Source organism: Saccopteryx leptura, chromosome 3, assembly GCF_036850995.1.
Source record: "Saccopteryx leptura isolate mSacLep1 chromosome 3, mSacLep1_pri_phased_curated, whole genome shotgun sequence".
Classification (NCBI taxonomy): domain Eukaryota; kingdom Metazoa; phylum Chordata; class Mammalia; order Chiroptera; family Emballonuridae; genus Saccopteryx; species Saccopteryx leptura.
In genome coordinates, this window is record NC_089505.1 from 332,717,097 (window position 1) to 332,737,019 (window position 19,923).

The window sequence follows — 19,923 nt, forward strand, 5'->3', positions numbered from 1 at the left end:
CTTAACACATTCACGCCAGGACCTGCTGAATTTACTAAATCTTACTAAGAATGTATCTATATATATATAAAGATAACTTTTTTTTTTTTTTAACCCCTCATTTTTACAAATTCTAAAAAGTATAACTCAAAAAATGTAACATAAAAATGTTTTTTAATGTCAGAATAAATTTAATTTTGTCGTATTTATTTCATTTAATTACCATAAAAGCACGCTTGGACTTTATATTATTATTTTTTTAATGTTTGACTTAGTTATTATATTTCTCAGAAATTTGTATATAGTGCACCTACAATTATTTGTAGGATTTTAAATGCACCCTGACTTCAGAAAGTTTGGGAACCACTGCCTTAGGGGAATGAATTGTAGATAGCCAAAGCTATTGGGCGGCTGAGTTTAACTCTCTCAACAATTCAGGCTTTTAGATTAAAAAAAATTGTTTTTCAGTGAAAACCTGCTGTCCTAGTCAGTGTAGACTGCTTTAACAGAATACTGTACCTTAACAGCAGATTCATCCTGAAGCAAAACTTCTTTCCCCCTGTGAACCTGACAGGAGACGAGTTCTGTACTTTCAGAGTGCGACAGTGGGACAGACACAGGTGGACATTCCTGTTCCAGGGAGAAATGGAAAAGAAGGAAAGGGGTCGTGGGTCCCAAGCAAGTCCAAGACTTAGGAAGGCAGATCCTATGATATCTTAGTTCAAGAGGTCTTAATGTTTAAGAGTAATCCTCTTTGGCTCAGTGCTTGCCCTTTGAAACCCAGGTGGAGGCTTCCTCCCCCCTTTCCCCCATGACCTTGCACTCTCAGCCTTTGAGGGAAGTGACAGCCTAACCTGGATGATCTCTGAATTGCCTTTGGGACCCTTCTTATCTTTAAGAATAGACAATGTTCCCAGTCAAGTAACTCTGTGATTCAGTCTTGTAGAGTCTAAGAAGTCTAGCAGTCTTCACATTGGGAGTTAGGATTTCATATGAATTTTGGGGAGACAGACATTAACACCTCCATATCTTGTGTGGATATGGCAAACATAGTTTGGTGATCGAGAGTCTGATAATACATCATTCTTAAGGTGTGAAAACAGATGTCCATGATATGGATAGGTTATGGAATGAATTAACTTGCTATAAAATTCACTTTCTAGGAAAAGTCCCTGATGTTTAACAGCTTTTTGGCTATTTGTCAACTTTCTTTTCCTTCCCACCTCCCAACACACGAAATCTCAGAATTTTTAGTTTAGAGAGCTTGGACGTTATGTAGCCTGTCTTCTTTCAAGGGTGCCATGCTGTAGTGCCAGCTAAGTGGCCACTTGCAGCATAAATCATTTCACACACACCAGAACCATCCGAGCTGTGCATTGTCCTCCTGAGCTCTGGATCCTGCTCTTTTTATAAAGGTAGCATAAGAATATAGCCCAATGCAAGAAGATTGCCAGACCCATCTCAGGTGGGATCCCAGCACAGGGCCAGCTGCCCCCAAAGCCCCCCAGGAAGGTGGCAGGTGGTGGTGACTGCCACTCCCCCTCAGCCCTTCTGCCTTCTGTAACCTGCAGGGTCGGCTGCTTACTTTCTTGGCATCAATAGATGTCAGGACAGTTATTGGCCTGTGCCCTCTCTTTCTGTTCCTTATCTTGTTTGTCCCCAGTCCTACTACTTTTTTTTTTTAATCATAGTAGAGTACATGCTCAAGAAACTGATCAATAGAAAAGTATCATCTATTATTCAAGTCTTCAGCTTTCTTTAGCAGCGTGATTATTTATTGCTTAGTTTTAAGGATTATCTCTTCACACTTTGAAATTTCTTTTTTTATTATTACGATTTTATTGATTGATTTTAGAGTGAGAGGAAGGGAGGCGGAAAGAGACAGAAACATTGATCTCTTCCTATATGTGCCCTGACTGGGGTCGGAACCTGCATCCTTTCCATATCGGGCTGATGCTCTAACCAGCTGAGCTATCTTGCCAGAGCTGAAGGTTTCTTTTTTGCCTTTTTTTTAAAGTTGCTATTTCTGAGTCCAGAGCCATTTTGGAAGCCCGAGGATCCTAAAAGATTAGTCTCAATAGCCATAATGTTACAGTCATCCCATCCATGAAACTTTAGCCAGAGCTGGGTTTGGGGGCTTTGTTAGCAGATGTTTTTCTTGGGTATCAAAGGCCCTGACAGTTGAGGGCTAAAATCTATTGGAGATAACATTTTCTCTGATTTCTGCTGGTTTTTCCTCTGGTCACTAATGAAGTCCACTAATCTTCAAAGTCCACTTAATCTGCCCTGTCTCTTAAGAGGAGCTGTGCTCCTCTTTTGTTTGTTTTATGCTTTTTTTTTTATCCTGACTGTGTGGACTTAATGATACACACAAAGAGGGGCAGTTTCATAGAGCTCGCTTAGTTCAGCCTGCTCCATGTACAGCTGAGAAGGCGGAACACGTGATTGTCATTCATCCACCAGAGGTCACCGAATACTTGATGTCAGCCTGGCAGTAGGGCCCTGGCTCACACTTTTTCTTTACTCACCGTTGCTCTGTTCATTTCTCATATCGGGTTCATTGTGAGGTGTTTGATCTCTGATCTCTGTCTTCTTCTATGTTCCTGTCTGTGTATGCTTATCTTCTATCAGTCTCTTCCTTTTTTCCCCCAGATGTGTGATCTTAGGGGCTTAGTTGGCCTGTACAGTGTGCTCTGGGTCCTGCAGGAGGTGGCTGCTGGATGTGCCCATACTCCTGTGTTGCCAGTGTTGTCTGTGACCAGCAGAAGCCAACATCAATCTGAATGACTCTACTTTCTCCTTTTCTTACTCTCCTCCTGTCTTCTTCCTCCATCACCTCTGTGCGCATGCTCACCTACACCACTCATCTGTAGGCAGAACTTGCCCCAAACAAGGGCTCAGATACACATGGAAAATGACAACGGCAGTTCAGTATTCTTCAGAAGAAGTATTAGAATGTTAGGGAAGAAAGTGCTGAGAGGAATTCTCCTGAAGCCAGGCACACATAGCAGCACAGTGTCTACCTTGTTTCCTAAGGATCCATTTATTTACACAGTAAAACTTAAGTTTTCCACATTAAAGAATATTACTGGACCCTGACCAGGTGGTTCAGGGGACGGAGTGTCATCTCAGCACACCACACCAAGATCAAGAGCTCCATCCCCAGTCAGGCACTTTCAACTTACCGGAAGCAACCAATGAATGCACAAATAAGTGGAACAGCAAGTTGATGCTTCCCCACTCTCTCCCTCTCTCCTCCCCCTCCCACCCGCTCCCTCCTGCCTTTCCTTCCTCCCTTCTCTCTCAAATCAATGGAAAAATTTTAAAAAAAGAGTGTTACTGAATATGTTTAAGTTGGGGTGATGATGGGGGAATTTGCCAGGTGATCCCACGCTGTGGGGCTGTTCCCTCCCAGAGCCAGCGTTCAGACTTCAAGCCTGTCCAGGAGCCACGGTGCTGGATGGCTGCTTCTCTGAGTGGAATATTTATGCCCCTTTTTGCTCCAGTCTTTTCACTTTATTCTCCATTCTCCCATCCTTGGCACATATTCTTAAATTAAGTAATGAAAATGAGTTGGAGAAACAAAGCTCAACGTTTGTCTTTTCCTTGAAGGACATTTTTGGAGAAGTGCTTGCAGTGGATGGCATTCCCAGAATGGTTCTGTTTTGGCAACTTCAAATGCATATATCCTTGACCTAGAAAAGGCTGCTCTGCGTGCTTGAGTATAGACCTAAATATGATTGTGTCCATATGTCATTTGTGTGAGTTCGTATATGCTATCTGCGTGGTGGAATCGATCAGCTCCTACAGGAAGGGGACCCTGTAAACCCCCCCCCCCCCCGTTCAGAATGTAAATACCAAAGAAAGTCCTTGATGTTCTCTGTAGGGTTTTGTAACAGTCAGGATGCTTTTGGCCACAGGTAATAGGAAACCCATTTCAAAATAGCATAAAGGATAAGGAAAATGTTTATATTCGTGGATCTCCGGAAGTTCTCAGATAGCGTGGTTTCAGATTGGCTATTTCAGCAGCTCAGTGACATGTGAAGACCAAGGTTCTTTACCTCTTTCAGTTCCACCAACTTCAGCATGTTGGTCCTAGCCTGTGCTTTGCGCCCTAATGATCTTGAGGTAGCCGTTGTAGTACCAGATGTGTGGTTGTGGACAATGTCCAGCAGAAGAAAAAGTCACTTCTTCCTCTGTATTTTTTTTTAAGAGTGAAGAAACCTTTTCTATGAACTCTGCAGCACACTAACCCTCAGTTCTCTTTGTCTAGGATTGGGCAACATGCCTCTCCCCAGCCAGACCTGAGGACAGGGCTTTATCGTGCCTAGCGGAGGGGGCACGTAGCAGATCTTCAGTAGATCTCATTGACCTGACGAATAAAAGAACAGGATTACCGCCATCAGCTTAGTGTTTACCAGAGCATCTGTGAGGAGAATGCATATTCAGTAGAATTTCCTTTGACGTTCAACAGGATGAGTAAAGGCTTAGGTTGCGGAGTTCTTTCCTCAGCCTGTAAACAGGCATGGAAGGAGAAATCCTGAAGGCAGACGGGGAAGAAAAGGGTCTGGCAACCTCATCACACTTCTCTCATGCCGTCTTCTTTTCTCCCACTCTGTGGATTCCCTGGAATTCTGTTTGTTACTTTTATTAGTTTTAAATACTACCTCCATCTCCCTTGCAGCAAGTGACATTAAAATGGAAGTGTAATTTTAACAATAACACTGTATCTTTGGAGTGTAATTATATCACTATATCACTGGAGTGAAATTTAGAAACCTATTTCAGTCTCCAGTCGGCTTTGAGATTTCTTTCAACAGGTGAGTGTCTGGTGTACTGCTGAAGGCTTCCTTGAACTATTCCAACCCCCTCCACCCCACTTCCACTCCACCCAAACAGCCCAAGCCTGCCCTGTACCCCAGTGCCTGGCCCACAGTGGACTTTTCAATGAATATACAATATATTGAATTCAGTAATGAATCTGTCAGCAAAACATTCACAGTATTAGCCCTCTCTTTTGCTTGATTTATCTGCAAAAGAAACGCCATTCAGCACTTCTTTAAGGTGTTCTGAGGAGAGTGAAATAGTAGTACTTCTGGATTTTCCAGATTTTATCATTGTGTTTGTCCTTCAGGCTCATTTGACTTCTCTGAGCTCAGCATGGTGCAAATTACATTTCTCTGAAATTTGAAGGTGATCTAGAAGGTTCACTGTCTTCTTTTTTATTGTTATTATTTATTTATTTAGAAATTAAAATTAACAGGGTGTCACTGTCTTCTAATTTAAGAAAAGAGTCCGTCTCCTCTCACTCTCTGTCCCCTGCCCCACTACATTTTCTTCCATTAATTTTTTTTCCTTAGATTTAAAATTTGCATGAAAATCATTTTATTCACTTCTTTAGGTTTTCTTCTGAGACATTTAAACTTTAACAATAATCATATATCTTACGGTTTTGTCAATTATGCCTCAATAAAGCTGAAAAAAATAATACGGGCAGAAGCGGGCTGCGAGGGCCTGAGGACACAAGTGGAACTTCTAGCTTTTATTAAAAGAATCCTCTAAGGTTTGGTCCCTTAAGTTTAGTTATAGGTATATCTGTTGCTGGAGAGTCAAGTAATAACTTGATTTCTCATTTCTGAGGTAAGTTTTTAAATGCTCTTCTCATGAGGAAGACATTTGGTTTCTATTTCTTTTGAAATTAAACTTGCTCTTAATATCTGGTTTAAATGATGTACTCTAGATGTAGCGGCTGGTGAAGAAGATAAACTGTGTAGTTTTTAAATGTGCTTAGTAAGAAAACCAGATTTCAAAACAATTAGCCCCTCTCTCCTCACCACACTCTGAGAAGCCTTCCCTGGTCCCCTGTGTGATCGAGGATAAGGGCGTCTGAACTGGAGACCCAGGCTCTTCCAGGCAGCTCTTAGCAGGTTGGCAATAAAGTCGGTAAGAGGCTCGCCCTGAAATGGAGCACTTCAGAGGAAGAGGAGGAGTTCTTCCTTTACTAGAACTCTTGTAAAGGGATGGTTGGAAGATAAGATTTATGAGGAAGGCCTTGAGATAAAGCCAGTGTTCAGAGGAGGCTGTCTAGGTGGTACTAACACTCCTAGGCAGGTGCATGGCCTTAAAAAAGGTGACTTGATTGGAGAAGCCAAGCATCGGTGATCAAGTGAGCATAATATCAAGGCTTATGATATAAAACAATGTCAGCCTCATTCTTGGTTTTATAAAAAACTCTTATACTTTTAGTAATATTACTGCGTAATGGTAAAGATGGTACTCTGAGTGATAATGTTATTAGAATGCACAACTAAGAAGTGAGAAGATTTGAAGTTCACTACCGAAAGGGTTACCTTACCTTTTCTAGGGCTTTATCTCCTTTTGTGGGTAAAGACGCAGGCGGCTCCCACCAGCCTGGTGCAGGGCGGAGCACCTTGGACTCCTGTGTATATTCTGAAACCCACCACCTCGTATTTCCTAAGCCTTTTTCAGTTCCAGTACATTTCAAGTAGCAAAGCTGAAAGGTTACTTTTAAAACTTGCCTTTTTGAGAAACATTGTTATGTGATATGATATATGATGTGTAAGTGGGAAATCTAGAAAAAAAGAGGGAAGAATTCAGTTAGGGATAAGTCGGGAAAAAAAGAGGAAAGAATTCAATTAGGGATAAGTTAAGGCTTAACAAAACCAAACAGCACTGCAATAAAATGAAGATTCTGTTTCCCAGTCCTGGAGCAGCATGGCTTGTCACAGGGAATCACAGAGTAGCAGAGGGAGGGGCCCTTGAGCTGGACAGGTTAAGGAGAGCCGTAAGGCCCCTCCCTCGACCTCAAGTTCCTTAGCGCCCTGTCTATCCTCCTATTTACTCTGGAACACACTGCTTAGGGTCAGACAAGGAGGAGATGAGTGTGTTTGCAGAAGGCTTCTCTTAAAATAGTCACAAGTGGAAGAGGAATTTGGAGGCCTTTCTTCTGGTTGATCTGAGGGAACTCCCATCAGCTCCTCGGCCTTTCCCTGGCCTTCCAGGTTTTTCCTGGCCTCGCTTCTCAGTTCCACTTTGCAGTACTTCAACACCACCCGTAGCTTGCTCTCCCCCTGCCCCTCTCCTGGCCCTGAGACCGTCCTGGCTCAGACCCTCAGCTCCCCTCCATCTTTCCTCCTGTCTGGCCTAGGCCTGACAGTTCATGGAGAAGTACGTATGTGCTCTCAGACCACAGTGGAGTCCTGTGAGCTATGTGACCCTGGGCAAGTTCCTTGGGACTCAGTGTTCGTATCTGTGAAATGGGGATGATGGTGCCACCCTCATCACCCAGCTGGCAGGAGTACTAAGAGGTAATGTGGAGGGTGTCTCAGCCCCCAGCTGGTACACAGTGAAGGCTCAGAAAAGTACTGCTGACTATTATAAATCAATATTATGATTGCTCTTGAGAATAACATCATATGATTTTAAATGTTGATTGGGCATGGAGTTCTATTGCTAGCCCATTGCTAGACCAATAAAGTTTAGAGTTGGACCTTGAGAGACGAAACCATAGAGAAATCTGAGGTCCTGTCTGCTGTTATGTCCAAAAGGTTACTTCAGTGGTATGAATGAAGTAATATTTGTAAGCCAAAAACCATCATAATATGGAGGTCTTTTATTCATGCTGATAAGTCTCAAGAGACATCAACCAAAAATCTGTGAAGAGCAGTTGGAAGAGAAAATTACTTAAAAGATGGCAATATTAGCTATCAGTTTTCCAGTGACCTTTGAAGAAAATTCAATGTGTTATGTTACCGAAAAGGGGATCTGGTTTCTCTGCTTCACAGCTTTTCTGAGAAAGGAGATGATTACAAAGAATACAAGTATTCCTCACTGTGAGCTCTCACTACTTGCCATCTAAAACTCAGACACCAGATTAATTTGGATAAAGCAGTCTCTCCCAAACCTAACTTGCTGTCTGAATTCTCACCATTTAAACTCAAGAACTGAATAGAATTGGATGGTGGGGGATTTTCCTAATGTGAACTTGATTCATTAAAAGAAAGCAGTTCAGCCTGACCAGGCGGTGGCGCAGTGAATAGAGCATCGGACTGGGATGTGGAGGAACCAGGTTAGAAACCCCGAGGTCGCCAGCCTGAGCGCGGGCTCATCTGGTTTGAACACAGCTCACCAGTTTGGACCCAAGGTCATTGGCTTGAGCAAGGGGTTACTCGGTCTGCTGTAGCCCCACGGTCAAGGCATATATGAGAAAGCAATCAATGAACAACTAAGATGCCTCATTGAAAAATTGATGCTGCTCATCTCTCTCCCTTCCTGTCTGTCTATCCCTATCTGTCCCTCTCTCTGTCTCTCTCTGTCACAAAAAAAAGCAGTTCAAATATATTTTAATGTAGTCTGTTTAAAAAGAGATGGATTTTAGAATGAGTTCCAGAATAAAAATTATAATGTAATCTTTTCTTCAGACAGGATTCCCAGTTGCAAGCAACAGAAGCTGACTCTGCTGATTAGAATATTGGCTGGGTTGAGAAGGAATTGTAGAAGGCTAGGAAACAAGTTCCCAGGAAAGCTTCTGGAAACTGGCATGTCACCCAGAACAGTGGGCGTAGGCTATAGTTGGTCCCATTGTCTTCTGAAGTAAACTCTAATGAAAACTCCACTGCCACAATCACTAGTGTGAGTAGTGTCACCTCCCTACTACTGCCCCTGCTGGCCAGCGTGAGAAAGAGGAGAGGAGGGCTGTGTATATGTACCTCTACTAGCGCCAGCTGCTGAGGTCAAGTCTGGCACAGGTGCAACTGAAGAACCGAGCCCTAGTTATAAAGAAGGCTGGGCAGCAAGTTCTGGCAACTCCCTGTTAGACATGGGATTCATAATGCTGGGAACTCTCTAAGTGTTAGGAACGCTGTTCCCAAGGTGTGGCCGCCGCAGATAGGTCAGGTGCCCGTTAGAACAGTGATCAGCGTTTGCGAGTTGTAATCCTTCAGATGGTTGTGAATCACTTCAGTGGATAAAGGTCCAGCTTACTTGCCTTTTTTTTCTATTGTTTTTTTTTAATGAAATAAAATAGGGAACTTATTATTATGTCACTTATAGTAAGAGTGTTTCATCTTATGAAACATTTGTTATCATTGTATGGGATCGGCATCTGTGTTTGGAAACTGATTTGCCAGGTAAAACCTGTTTTGTTTCCACAGTTCATGATCTTAGCCTGCATGTTCCAGCTCTCAAAGGGTTTGTTTTTGTCTCACTGCTCACATCACTTATTTTCAGAGCACAGTATTTCTCTCTTTCACTTTCAGAATAAATGTGTCAGCCACCCTCCCACCCCCACCCCTGCCACACATGCACACGCTCGCGGACACACACGCGCACACACACACACCTCCAGAACCTCTTCCCTAAGAGCTCCTGGGGGGCAGGGAGATTTCACTTGTTGAGATACAATATGTAATATACACACTTAAGGGCTAGCCTGGTACATACTTTCGGTTATAATATTGTTTCCCTGGTGAAATGATGGTCTCAGCTCTAAAGAAAAAAAGAATTTGAACTGTTGTAGAGATTTGGTGCCCATTGTTATTGTTACAATGAGGAAAACAAAATTTCAACCTAGACTTTAATCTCAAAATATCTGTCAAAAAATTTTTAAGTGGAGAACTTTTTACTACTGTTTATCTCTGGAGATTTGGCGGTGCTATCTCTCGTCTTTGTCTCTGAAATCAGTTCCTTCTAACCGTATAATGTTCCCTCTGCAGGTCCATTTACTCGACCTCATCCAGCCTTATGGCGAATGGTTTTTGGTGAGTTGCCCATTAGATTTTAAAATATATTCTACTTTAAAAGTTTTTATCTGTATATCATCATAGCAGTTTTACTTATCACTCTACAGAAAAACTTTATAGATTTTTACTTGTGTTTCTAATATAAATATTTTTTATTAAAATATGTGCCACAAAAAACAGAACTGGTGATAGTCAACATTCTCATACATATGAACTGTTTTAATCCTCTGTTCTTATGCTGTTGTCTCTTAATGTACACAGGATTTGACATAAGGGAATGTGGCTTAATTTTTCTATGCACCTTCACGTTTCTCTTCATTAGTGCAAGCTGAGGTGTGTCCCATGAGCACGTTGGTCTCGTTGGCATCTAGGAGGACTGAAAATCCAGCAATCTCAATGTTATGGATGAGAAAGAACTTGGAAAAGGGAAAAGTCAAAGAACCCTGATTTGAACTACTGTTTAGTGATAAACATTTAATATAAATATTGGGTGTCTTAATTTTATTTGATTTCTAGTCCAAATAGTCACATCACCTGAGTGGATTTAAAACAGACCTTCAAAACTATAGATATTGACTTTATCTTGCCTAAATAAGTTATTTTAACTTCAGAAAATGTAATCTTATGCAAAAGGGACCCTAAAGATGGACCTTCCGCTCAAGGTGGCCTGTATTTCTTTCGGTATTCAGGGATCGTAGGTAAATTCCTCTGAATTTAGTGGTCAGTCTGACATTTCTTGAGCAGGGCTTCCCTGAATGCCTCTGTGCAGATGCTGCTCTGGCCCTGAGGCTGCAGGAGGGGCGGCCGGACAGCGTGGGAGCAGCCTGTTCAGTCGGTAGGGGCCCTGCAGAGGGAGGGCAGCGACAGAAAACAGTAATCAAAAAAATCAGATGTTGCTTAAGTGTTAAGATATTTATTAAAACCATATGAGGTGATAATGACTGGGTGGCTGCTTTTGCTTGTGTGTGTGTGTGGGGGGGGGGGGCTTGAAGGCAGGATATTTAGTCCCAAACCTGCATGTAAAGTGCATCTTAGCGTGCAGAGATGAGGGGTGGGAGCCAAGCAAAGGAACTGCTACTACAGTGGTTCCCAGCTAGGAAAAGTCAGAGCAGGCCTGGGAGAACAGTGAGAGAGTGGTCAGAGGTAGGCCTCGCCGGAACCCGACAGGCCTTATAGGCCGGTAGGATTGGGATGTGAGGGCAGTGGAGGTCGTGAGAGGGTATTTTGCAGAGAAGTGAGATGACCGTTTACATTTTAAAAACGATAGTCCTTTGCATCATACATAGTTATATCTCATGTGCTGCTTGAAGTTAAAAGTTATTTTCAGCAACCTGGCTGCTGCTTCTGATTTCCTATTTTTCCTTTTTCCAATGGTCTTTTACTGGTAATGGGCGGTTTTGTTTCTTACCTGAGATCCTTTTGGGGTCATGGAGCCCTGTGATAATCTGAAGATAACTATAGATCCTTTCCTCCTCTCCTCACAGATACACAGACATGGTACACTCCCCTGCACTTGCTTTCACACACACAGTTCTTCATGAACCTTGAAGCCCAAACATCAACTCCAGTTTAAGAACCCCTGCTCCACAGACACTTTCTTTCTGTCTCAAAGTAATTAACAGAAAGGTACAGCAGGGGGAGGGGGGTGGATTTGAGTTGAAGATTTGTATAAATAGTTGGTGCAGAAGTGCAAACCTGAGGAGGTCCTGTAGCTACACAAGTAGCCTAAGCACGTGTCTCTCTGGGCCCTGGATGCACAAGCTGGTGGCAATCTCCTCTCAGAGCCCTCCCAGACTCCCGTCCCCAGCTTCCCGGTTGGAAGGCCTGGCAGTGTAGTCATTCCATTTCATTCCAGCCACGATGTTCCCTCCTCTGAATGGTTCATTGCCAAGTTTGGATGGGCTGCTGTGATCCAAGGTTATTTGTATCATAGTGTCTAGATGTCTTACATTAACATTTTAATTCTAGCAGGTTCCACAGAAGGAAGTGACAAAGCCGCTGGTGGGTGGTTTTCAAATCTTTCTAAATTTTATAAGGTCTACCGGAAAGTTCTGTCCATTTTTGGAATAAAACAAAATACAAATTTTTATTACCGTCAATAAACTTTATTAAATAATATAATTGCCATTATTATTAATGATTTTTTGCCAGCATGAGGGCAATTTGTATATCCCATTTTTGAAAAATGTTTTATCTTTTGATGCGAAAAATTGAACCAGTGCTTATTTGATATCTTCTTCATTTTTGAATTTATTGCTCTTAAAAAAATTTTGTAAGGACAAAAACAAGTGATAGTCGGAGGGTGCTAAGTCCGGGGAATATGGTGGATGCGACAGACATGCTTCTGTAGTATTTCTTCCTTGTTGAAATTCATAAAAATTACAGTGGCATAAATGAACTTTATCAGTAGCCATGGGTACACTATCACTTCACACAGAAGACTAACGTGAATCAACTTTGTTTTAGTTAATTTGCTACGTCAGTATGTGTACATTAAGTGATAAAAATAGAGAGGCACACATGCGCCAAATAAACATGTGCTTACGAGTCGAAACTTGTGATAGAAACGGACAGAGCTTTCCGGTAGACCTTATATTTACAGGCTTTTGCCTTCTTAAAGTAGATTAAGTTTATTTCTAAATGACATGGGTTGATTATGAGGACACCTGTTATGATATGTGACAGTGACATAATGTCTTCAAGGGCTCACATAGTGTGGAAGATGTGGGTGAGTGGCGCGGGACCTCCTCTTGCACTTAACACCTGTCACGACCGAAGCGGCCCCCTACCCCCTATTGGACTGTCTGCATCCAGCCTTGCCCGCCTGCATCTACTCTCCACGTAGGGGCCAGAGTCAGCTTCATAAAATGTTGCCTAGATCATCTTATTTCCCCATTTAAACCTTATCAAGTGCTCCTTGTTTCACTTAAGATAAAATCTGAAATCTCTGCCGTGGTCCCAAAGCCCTGACTGTCACTCCAGTGCCACCTCACTCCTTTCTCCTCTCGGCTGGCACTCAGCCACAGGCCAGCTTCCAGATGTTTCTCTTTCCAGGGACCTACCAACACACCTTTCTCGGCCTGAATGCTGCACCCACCCCTCCACTCCCACCCCACACCTTCTTTCTGCAAGTCTCAGCTTCAGCATAATTTTCTCAGCAAGTATTACTGTGTTACTGACCCTCTTGGCCTGAATTAGGACTGGGTATCAGACTCATCAACGGAAATACCACATTGTAATGGGAGGTGTCAACACCCTGCGCTAAATGTGTCTGCTCTGCCATAGTGACCTGCGTGTAATGTGTGCTGTGTGTCTGACCCCCGGACCTTCCCTCGGTGTGAGGTTGTTCTTGTTTCCCACAGGACTCAGTGTGCTCTACTTCCTGTTTTTGGTCTTCCTCCTCTTCCTGAACATCGAGCAGGTGAAATCCCTTATGTACTGGCTAGATCCAAATCTTCGATATGCCACGAGGGAAGCAGATGTCATGGTACGTACTTGTCAGTTGTCTCAGAAATCATTGGGCTCCTGGGTGTTGCAGATAGTTGGATGCACATTCTAAATCGTTCCTGCTCCCTATTTCCTGTGCAAAGATCAAAAAGTCTCTGGGCAGGTTGGTGCAGTGTGTGGTTTCCATGAGTGATAGAGTCAAAGAAATGAAATCCTCTCTTGGAGCAAAGGGGGGTGGCAGCAAGAGTATGAACACTTTCATGAGACAGCCTGGGTGTGAATTCTGCCTCTGTCACTGGCTGGCTGTAGGACTTTGTGTAACTTACTCTGTTTTGGAAGATTATTGTGAACTAAATGAAGTAACATGATCCATGAGGCCTAGTGGGGTGCCTTGCACATCAGGTCCTCAGTGATGGCACTTCGGCTGGTTGGTCACCCTCGGCACCTCTGCTTCCCATGGCAGCCCCAGTGCCGTGTTCCTGCCCGCCTGCTTGCCATGAAGGGCCAGCTGTCATGATTAAGGCCATTCATTGCATTTATTCTTTGTATTAAATCACAGAAAAGTAATTTTATTCTTGGCTTAAACTACTCTGTACTTTGGTTTTAACAAACCATTTTATACTGTAATGCAGTTCTTCTCCCTCCCTCTTTTTAAAATGCCCAACATTTGGTACAGATTAAAGAAAAGCTAGTGATGCTCAGAAAAAGAGAACAGACATTTAGGCCAGAGACAGACGCTTATTAATGAACAAGAAACAATGGCAAAGGACTTAATAAAAGGTCTGAGAAGTAATCCTTCCACTGTAGTTGAGATTGGTCAGAACGCTCTCTGAATGGTGTTCCAGATTTTATTTTTAACTTTTATAAAGGACATACTAAAGGCAAAAATAAGAATGCCAAAAATTACTTCAAAGTGTCAGGGAGAACAGTCTGTTGGGGGGTTCTTACTTGAAGAGGATGGTACAGGATGACTTATAGCTTCGAATGATAATGATTGATGGTTATGGAGAAGATGCTAGCAGTGACTGGTTGTGGTGTTCTTACTCTCCCAGGCCCTGGGCTTGGGCACTTTATACTGACTCTATATAAGCCTCATGCATGCATGGCAGACATTAATATCCCCATCTCACCAAGGAGAAAATAGAACCTTAAAATAGATAAGTATCATGCTCAAAGCACAAATTGGTAAGATCCTTTTTACTCCAAAATCTGTACTTTCCTTTTGGACCAGGCTTCAATTATACAGTTATAATAGTAAGTGCTCTGATGCTTACAGAAGTCAATGAAATAGAGATTAGGAGAAAGATGTCTCAGATATGATACTGCCTCTCACAATTTTCTCAGGCTTTTTTTTTTTTTAAGATTTATTTATTCATTTGGGGGGGCGGGGTGTGGCGTGAGGCTTGGGAAACATCAGCTCCGTATGTGCTTTGACTGGGCAAGTCCAGGGCTTCGAACTGGCGACCGCAGGAGTCCAGGTCATCGCTTTATCCACTGCGCCACCACAAGTCAGGCATTTTTCAGGCTTTTGAAGTAAACTGACTTGTAGATGAATTTCCAGGTGAGTCTCTGTTGATCCCATTCTTACAGCAAGCTGTGGAGGTTAAAGCTAATGATACTTTTGACATCTAGCTTGCTTAGGAATTTGACTTCACAGAGATATTCGATTGTCATGAGGACAGCTCCAAAAGAGCTGGAACTGGTTTTTGAAATCTAGTTTTCAAATATTGGCCAATTCTTTCTTGCCAAAAGCAAAGCATGAGGCCGTTTTCTGCTTCTAGAGCTCCAGTCACCTTATACTTCCTTAAAGTAATCTCTCCCATTACTAAGGACCTCCTCATTGATGGCTTTAGAGAAACACCTTCCCTCTGATAGAATATGTGGTGAGGAGAAGTACTGTATGCAGCACAGAGGCTGCAGTTCCCTGGTGTCCGGAGTCATCTGCTTTAGACTCTCTTTTCCGTTAGAATTATTATCATAAAATAGATTAGAGGGGGGTCACTGAAACCCTATTAGAGGCACTTTGTGTGTGTTTGTGTGTGTGTGTGTAATTGTCGGGGAAATTTGCTATTTTCATAAATATTCTATTAAAAATGTGTTGTATGCTTCAGACAGGCTTTCAGAGTACATCGCATTTGTAAATTGAGTTGTCTGAAGGAGCAGTCTTCTGTTTGGTTAAACATGTACGAGCTTGTCCTGTGCCAGACACTGCGGGTAGTAGTGGGCAAAGGGCAGGCTGCCGCCTGCTTCTTGGAGCTTAGAGTCTACAAGAAGGCAGATGAAACAAATAATTGTTGGCTCTTTTTCTTTTTTTTAATTTTTTGTGTGTGTGTGTGTGTGTGTGTGTGTGGCAGAGACAGAGAGAGTCAGAGAGAGGGACAGATAGGGACAGACAGGAAGGGAGAGAGATGAGAAACATCAATTCTTCGTTGCGGCTCCTTAGTTGTTATTGCTTTCTCATATGTGCCTTGACCAGGGGGCCTTCAGCAGACCGAGTGATCCCTTGCTCAAGCCAGCGACCTTGGGTCCAAGCTGGTGAGCCTTGCTCAAACCATATGAGTCTGCGCTCAAGCTGGCGACCTCAGGGTCTTGAACCTGGGTCCTCCACATCCCAGTCCAACGCTCTATCCACCATGCAAACGCCTGGTCAGGCTTTTTTCTCTTTTTTTGTCTTTTTCTTTTACTCAAGACAACTTTAGCAATTTTTAAAGATTTTGTCAACACTAATCTACTCTTGTTTCATTTTAACCCCCCCCCCTCACATTTTGGATTATTTTGAAACAGTTCTCAGACATTATATATAAAATGTAAGGACTTTAAAAATATATAATCACAATGCCATTTTCATTTGCCTAACAGTTAACAGTATGTAGACAGTGTTTACGTTTTCCTACTCACCTCACAAAGATTTTTTATTTACGGTCGATTTGTTCAAAATAGGATCCAGATAAGGTCTAGACCAGGGGTCTCAAACTCAACTCAGCATGTGGGCCGCAGAGCAAGATCACAGCCGTTCGGCGGGCTGCACTAGGTCTACAAAAGGCAACTGTTACGCAACACTTTTCTCACTGCAGTTGAAAACAAAAAAAAATCAGTACAACAAGCACAATCGTACATGCAGTTTACTCAGTGTCACAAAACGACCAGAAACTGTAGTTCGCATCACAACTGCTGTTAACTAAGCTAATATCTAGCTAGGATGCTAGAGAAATGAAAAATACAAGTAGGCCCCTAGGCTTACTTAATTTTATCCAAAATATTTTGAACTTCGTGGATTAGTCTGCGGGCCACACAAAATTGTTCGGCGGGCCGCATGCGGCCCGTGGGCCGTGAGTTTGAGACCCCTGACGTTATAGTTGCTATAGCTCTGAAATATCTTAATTCGTAGTCACTCCCCACCTGTTTTTACTTTGAAGTTTGTTTGTCAAAGAAGCCATATTGTTTATTTTAGATAAAGTTTCTCATGTCTGGATTTTGCAACTTGCACTTGAAAAGTATTATTTAATATATCTCTGTACCCCATATTTCCTGTAAACTGAATGTTAGATACAGAAGCTGATTCCAGATTCCTATTGAGTTCTGGGACCTATAGTGGAACTACTTCACAGATGGTGCTGTGTGTTACACTGCAAGGACCATAATGTCTGGTTGTCTCTTTCTATAACATAAGATTAATCATGGGGGTCAAGAAGTCAACATCAATTTTAAGATGTGCTATCAATTAATTATAGGTATGGGGAAAAAAAACCTTATATTAAATGTCCCAAATATTATAACATTGAAATTTTCATCCCAGTAGTTTAACTACCGGCTATGTAAAAGATATGTCACAGAACCAAGAAAAAGTAATGATTACAGATGTGTACAGTGCAATAAAGGAAAAGAAATGGGTGTCTCTAATGACTTTTTTTTTTAAGATTTTTTAAAATTTTATTTATTGATTTTTAGAGAGAGAGAAGTGAGAGAGAAAGAGAGAGAGAGAGAGAGAGAGAAGGGGGAGGAGCAGGAAGCATCAACTCCCATATGTGCCTTGACCAGGCAAGCCCAAGGTTTTGAACCGGCAACCTCAGTGTTCCAGGTCGACGCTTTATCCCACTGCGCCACCACAGGTCAGGCGAAATGGGTGTCTTTAGAACTTACGAAAGGGGTCCAATTTAATATGAGAAGTCGAGGCAAGCTTTTGTGCAGAGCTGATGTGTAAGTTGACAACTAGAAAGTGAGTGGGAGTTGGAGTTGGAGTTGGCCAAGCAAAGTGGGGTTAGGGGTTTGGGCCATTATTCAGGAAGGGGAATAACCTGTAAGGGGCCCTGACTCAGGAGGGAAGCTGGGTCCATTGAGAGTGAAGGGGAGTAGAAATCAAGAGGTAGAGGAAGTGGAGTGCTCCGCCTGGGGAAACTTGGAGGAGGAGTTTTGATGTTACTCTGAATGCAATGAAAGGTTGTGGAAGGTTTCTAAGTAGAGCAATTATATAATCTGTGTTGGTATTTTAAAGAGTTAGTTAATAATACCCCCATCTTTACTCAAGTTTGGAAACAGAAAAAAAAAAGTATAGAGTATCAGTTGATTTCTTCCTGGTGAAAGCTCAGTGGAGCATATAGCTTTAGACCTGGCCATGTGGCCTTGCTAATACAGCCTCCTGTTCTCCCTAAATTAGTCGGCTTCTCCTCCCTTTTCCCATTGGACAGACAAACTTCTTCCCAAGGGAAGGGGAGCAGACAAGGACTTTCTGTGCCATCTGTAGGCAAGTAATTTCCAAAGACATTGGCGTTCATATGTTCTTTCTTCTTCCAAGGTCACCAGCCTTCGGAGTGAGAGAGTGAGAGATTGTTGAGATTCTATTTTTTATTATTTTTTATTATCTTTTTATTGATTGATTGATTTGAGAGAGAGAGAAACATCTGTTTCTGTATGTGTTCTGACTGGGGCTCGAAACCACAACCATCGCATATGGGGACGATGCTCGAACCAACCGAGCTATCTGGCCATGCCAAATATTTATTCTTTATTTATTGGGATTTATGTTTTTATACTAGCCTTAACATAGTTGCCTTGTGGTCAGGTGACATAGGCTATGTGATACTATTTCTTTAAGATATGTAAGCTTTTGTAAAATTATTTTGTTTCTCGTTTTAACTCAACTTTGCAATTCAGAGCAAAGCAGCTTAATTTATAAACTCTAATGCTTACCCATATTTCCTTAAGAACCTTCAGTTATTAAAATTTGGAGGGGGAAGAACATATATTAGTTATCAAGGTCATATCAGTTTCTCTGTATTATCAGAACCCTGGAAGAAAGTTAACTTCTAGATTATCATTAATTATTTCCCTTTTTGCTTTAAACAGGAGTATGCTGTGAACTGCCATGTTATCACCTGGGAGAGGATTATCAGCCACTTTGATATATTTGCATTTGGACATTTCTGGGGCTGGGCCATGAAGGCCTTATTGATCCGTAGTTATGGTCTCTGCTGGACCATCAGTATCACCTGGGAGCTAACTGAGGTAGGAAGTGGAGCATGGGCCGCTATCTGGACCCTACAGTGTGAATAATCTGTCAGTTAACAGACAGTAATACAGTTAATACAAAATTCTATTCAAGCCACCTCCTAGGAATACTTTACAGCTTTGCGAGAGAAAAAAAATAGCTTCTTGTTAACTTTAATGTATGCCTCTATGCTACAAATCTTCAAGATAAAGTTAAAGAATGAAATTGAGGACAAATAAAGGATAATGAGATCTGCTTAGGAGTAAATAGGTGGTTTACCCACTAATAAGTTTCCAGTGTGAGATAAATAGGATTGTTGTGTTTAGGAATTATAACAGCATCAATGATGTTTTGTAGCTGAGTAATGAATTCCCAATATAGCTTTACTATCTCAGTAATCAAAAGTATTGTCTCATTCAGAGAATGAAAGATATATATTCTTGAAAAACTATTAGCAAAATGAAATTTGGGAAACAAATTCATTTACTGTTCAGTTATAATATTACTTTTATTCTTTCCCAAGGAACACAGGTTAGCCACGCGTGCAGTGTGTTTCACCATGCTGTCGTTATCCTGACCCTGAGAAGCATCCAGTTAGAATCTGCTTCTATTAATGTACCACTCCTGGCCCTAGAGGCTAGAAGTCCTACTTCAGGGTGTCAGCAGGATTGATTCCTTCTGACAGCTGTGAAGGGGAGTCCGTTCCAAGCTTCTCTCTTAGCTTCTCATGGTTTGCTGGCAGTCTTTGACGCTTTTTGGCTTACAGATGCACCACTCTAGTCTTGGCCTTCATCTTCACATGGTGTTCTCCCTTTGTGCATTCACATGGTGTTCTTTTTATAGTGCCATTTCATACTGGGCTAGGCACCCATCCTACTGAAGTATGACCTCTTCACTAGTTACATCTGCAATGACTCTGTTTCTTAATAAAGTCACATTATAAGGTACTAGCTATTAGGACATCAGCATATGGATTTTGGGGGGACACCATCCAGAGCAGTGCCCAACATTGTACATGTGTCATCCTAAATCCTTACCATAAACCAGAAAAAGCAGCGTATATTTCCCATGTGCATACGAAGGAACCAGAGCGCAGAGCCTTGCTTCATTGTTGACCCAGAATCGGATTCCAGATGTTCAGCCCATGTTCCTCTCTCTTACTATGTCTACCTCTGTCACTTCTAGGCATCTTTATAAACTGGCCGCTGTGGGACCTTGTGCAAGGCACGTAGCCTTCCTGGACCTCCCATG

General features: G+C 42.2%; 1 protein-coding gene across 2 annotated transcripts in view; it reads left to right on the forward strand.

The window, feature by feature from the left end:
- The window catches only part of PTDSS1 (phosphatidylserine synthase 1), an 81,884-nt gene that overhangs the window by 18,302 nt on the left and 43,659 nt on the right, over nucleotides 1-19,923 (forward strand). For both annotated transcript variants that reach the window (XM_066379177.1, XM_066379176.1), the window contains exons 3-5: nucleotides 9,714-9,758; nucleotides 13,103-13,227; nucleotides 18,531-18,689. In XM_066379177.1, coding sequence (XP_066235274.1) covers nucleotides 9,714-9,758; nucleotides 13,103-13,227; nucleotides 18,531-18,689 — 329 coding nt within the window. The remainder of the gene's footprint in view (nucleotides 1-9,713; nucleotides 9,759-13,102; nucleotides 13,228-18,530; nucleotides 18,690-19,923) is intronic.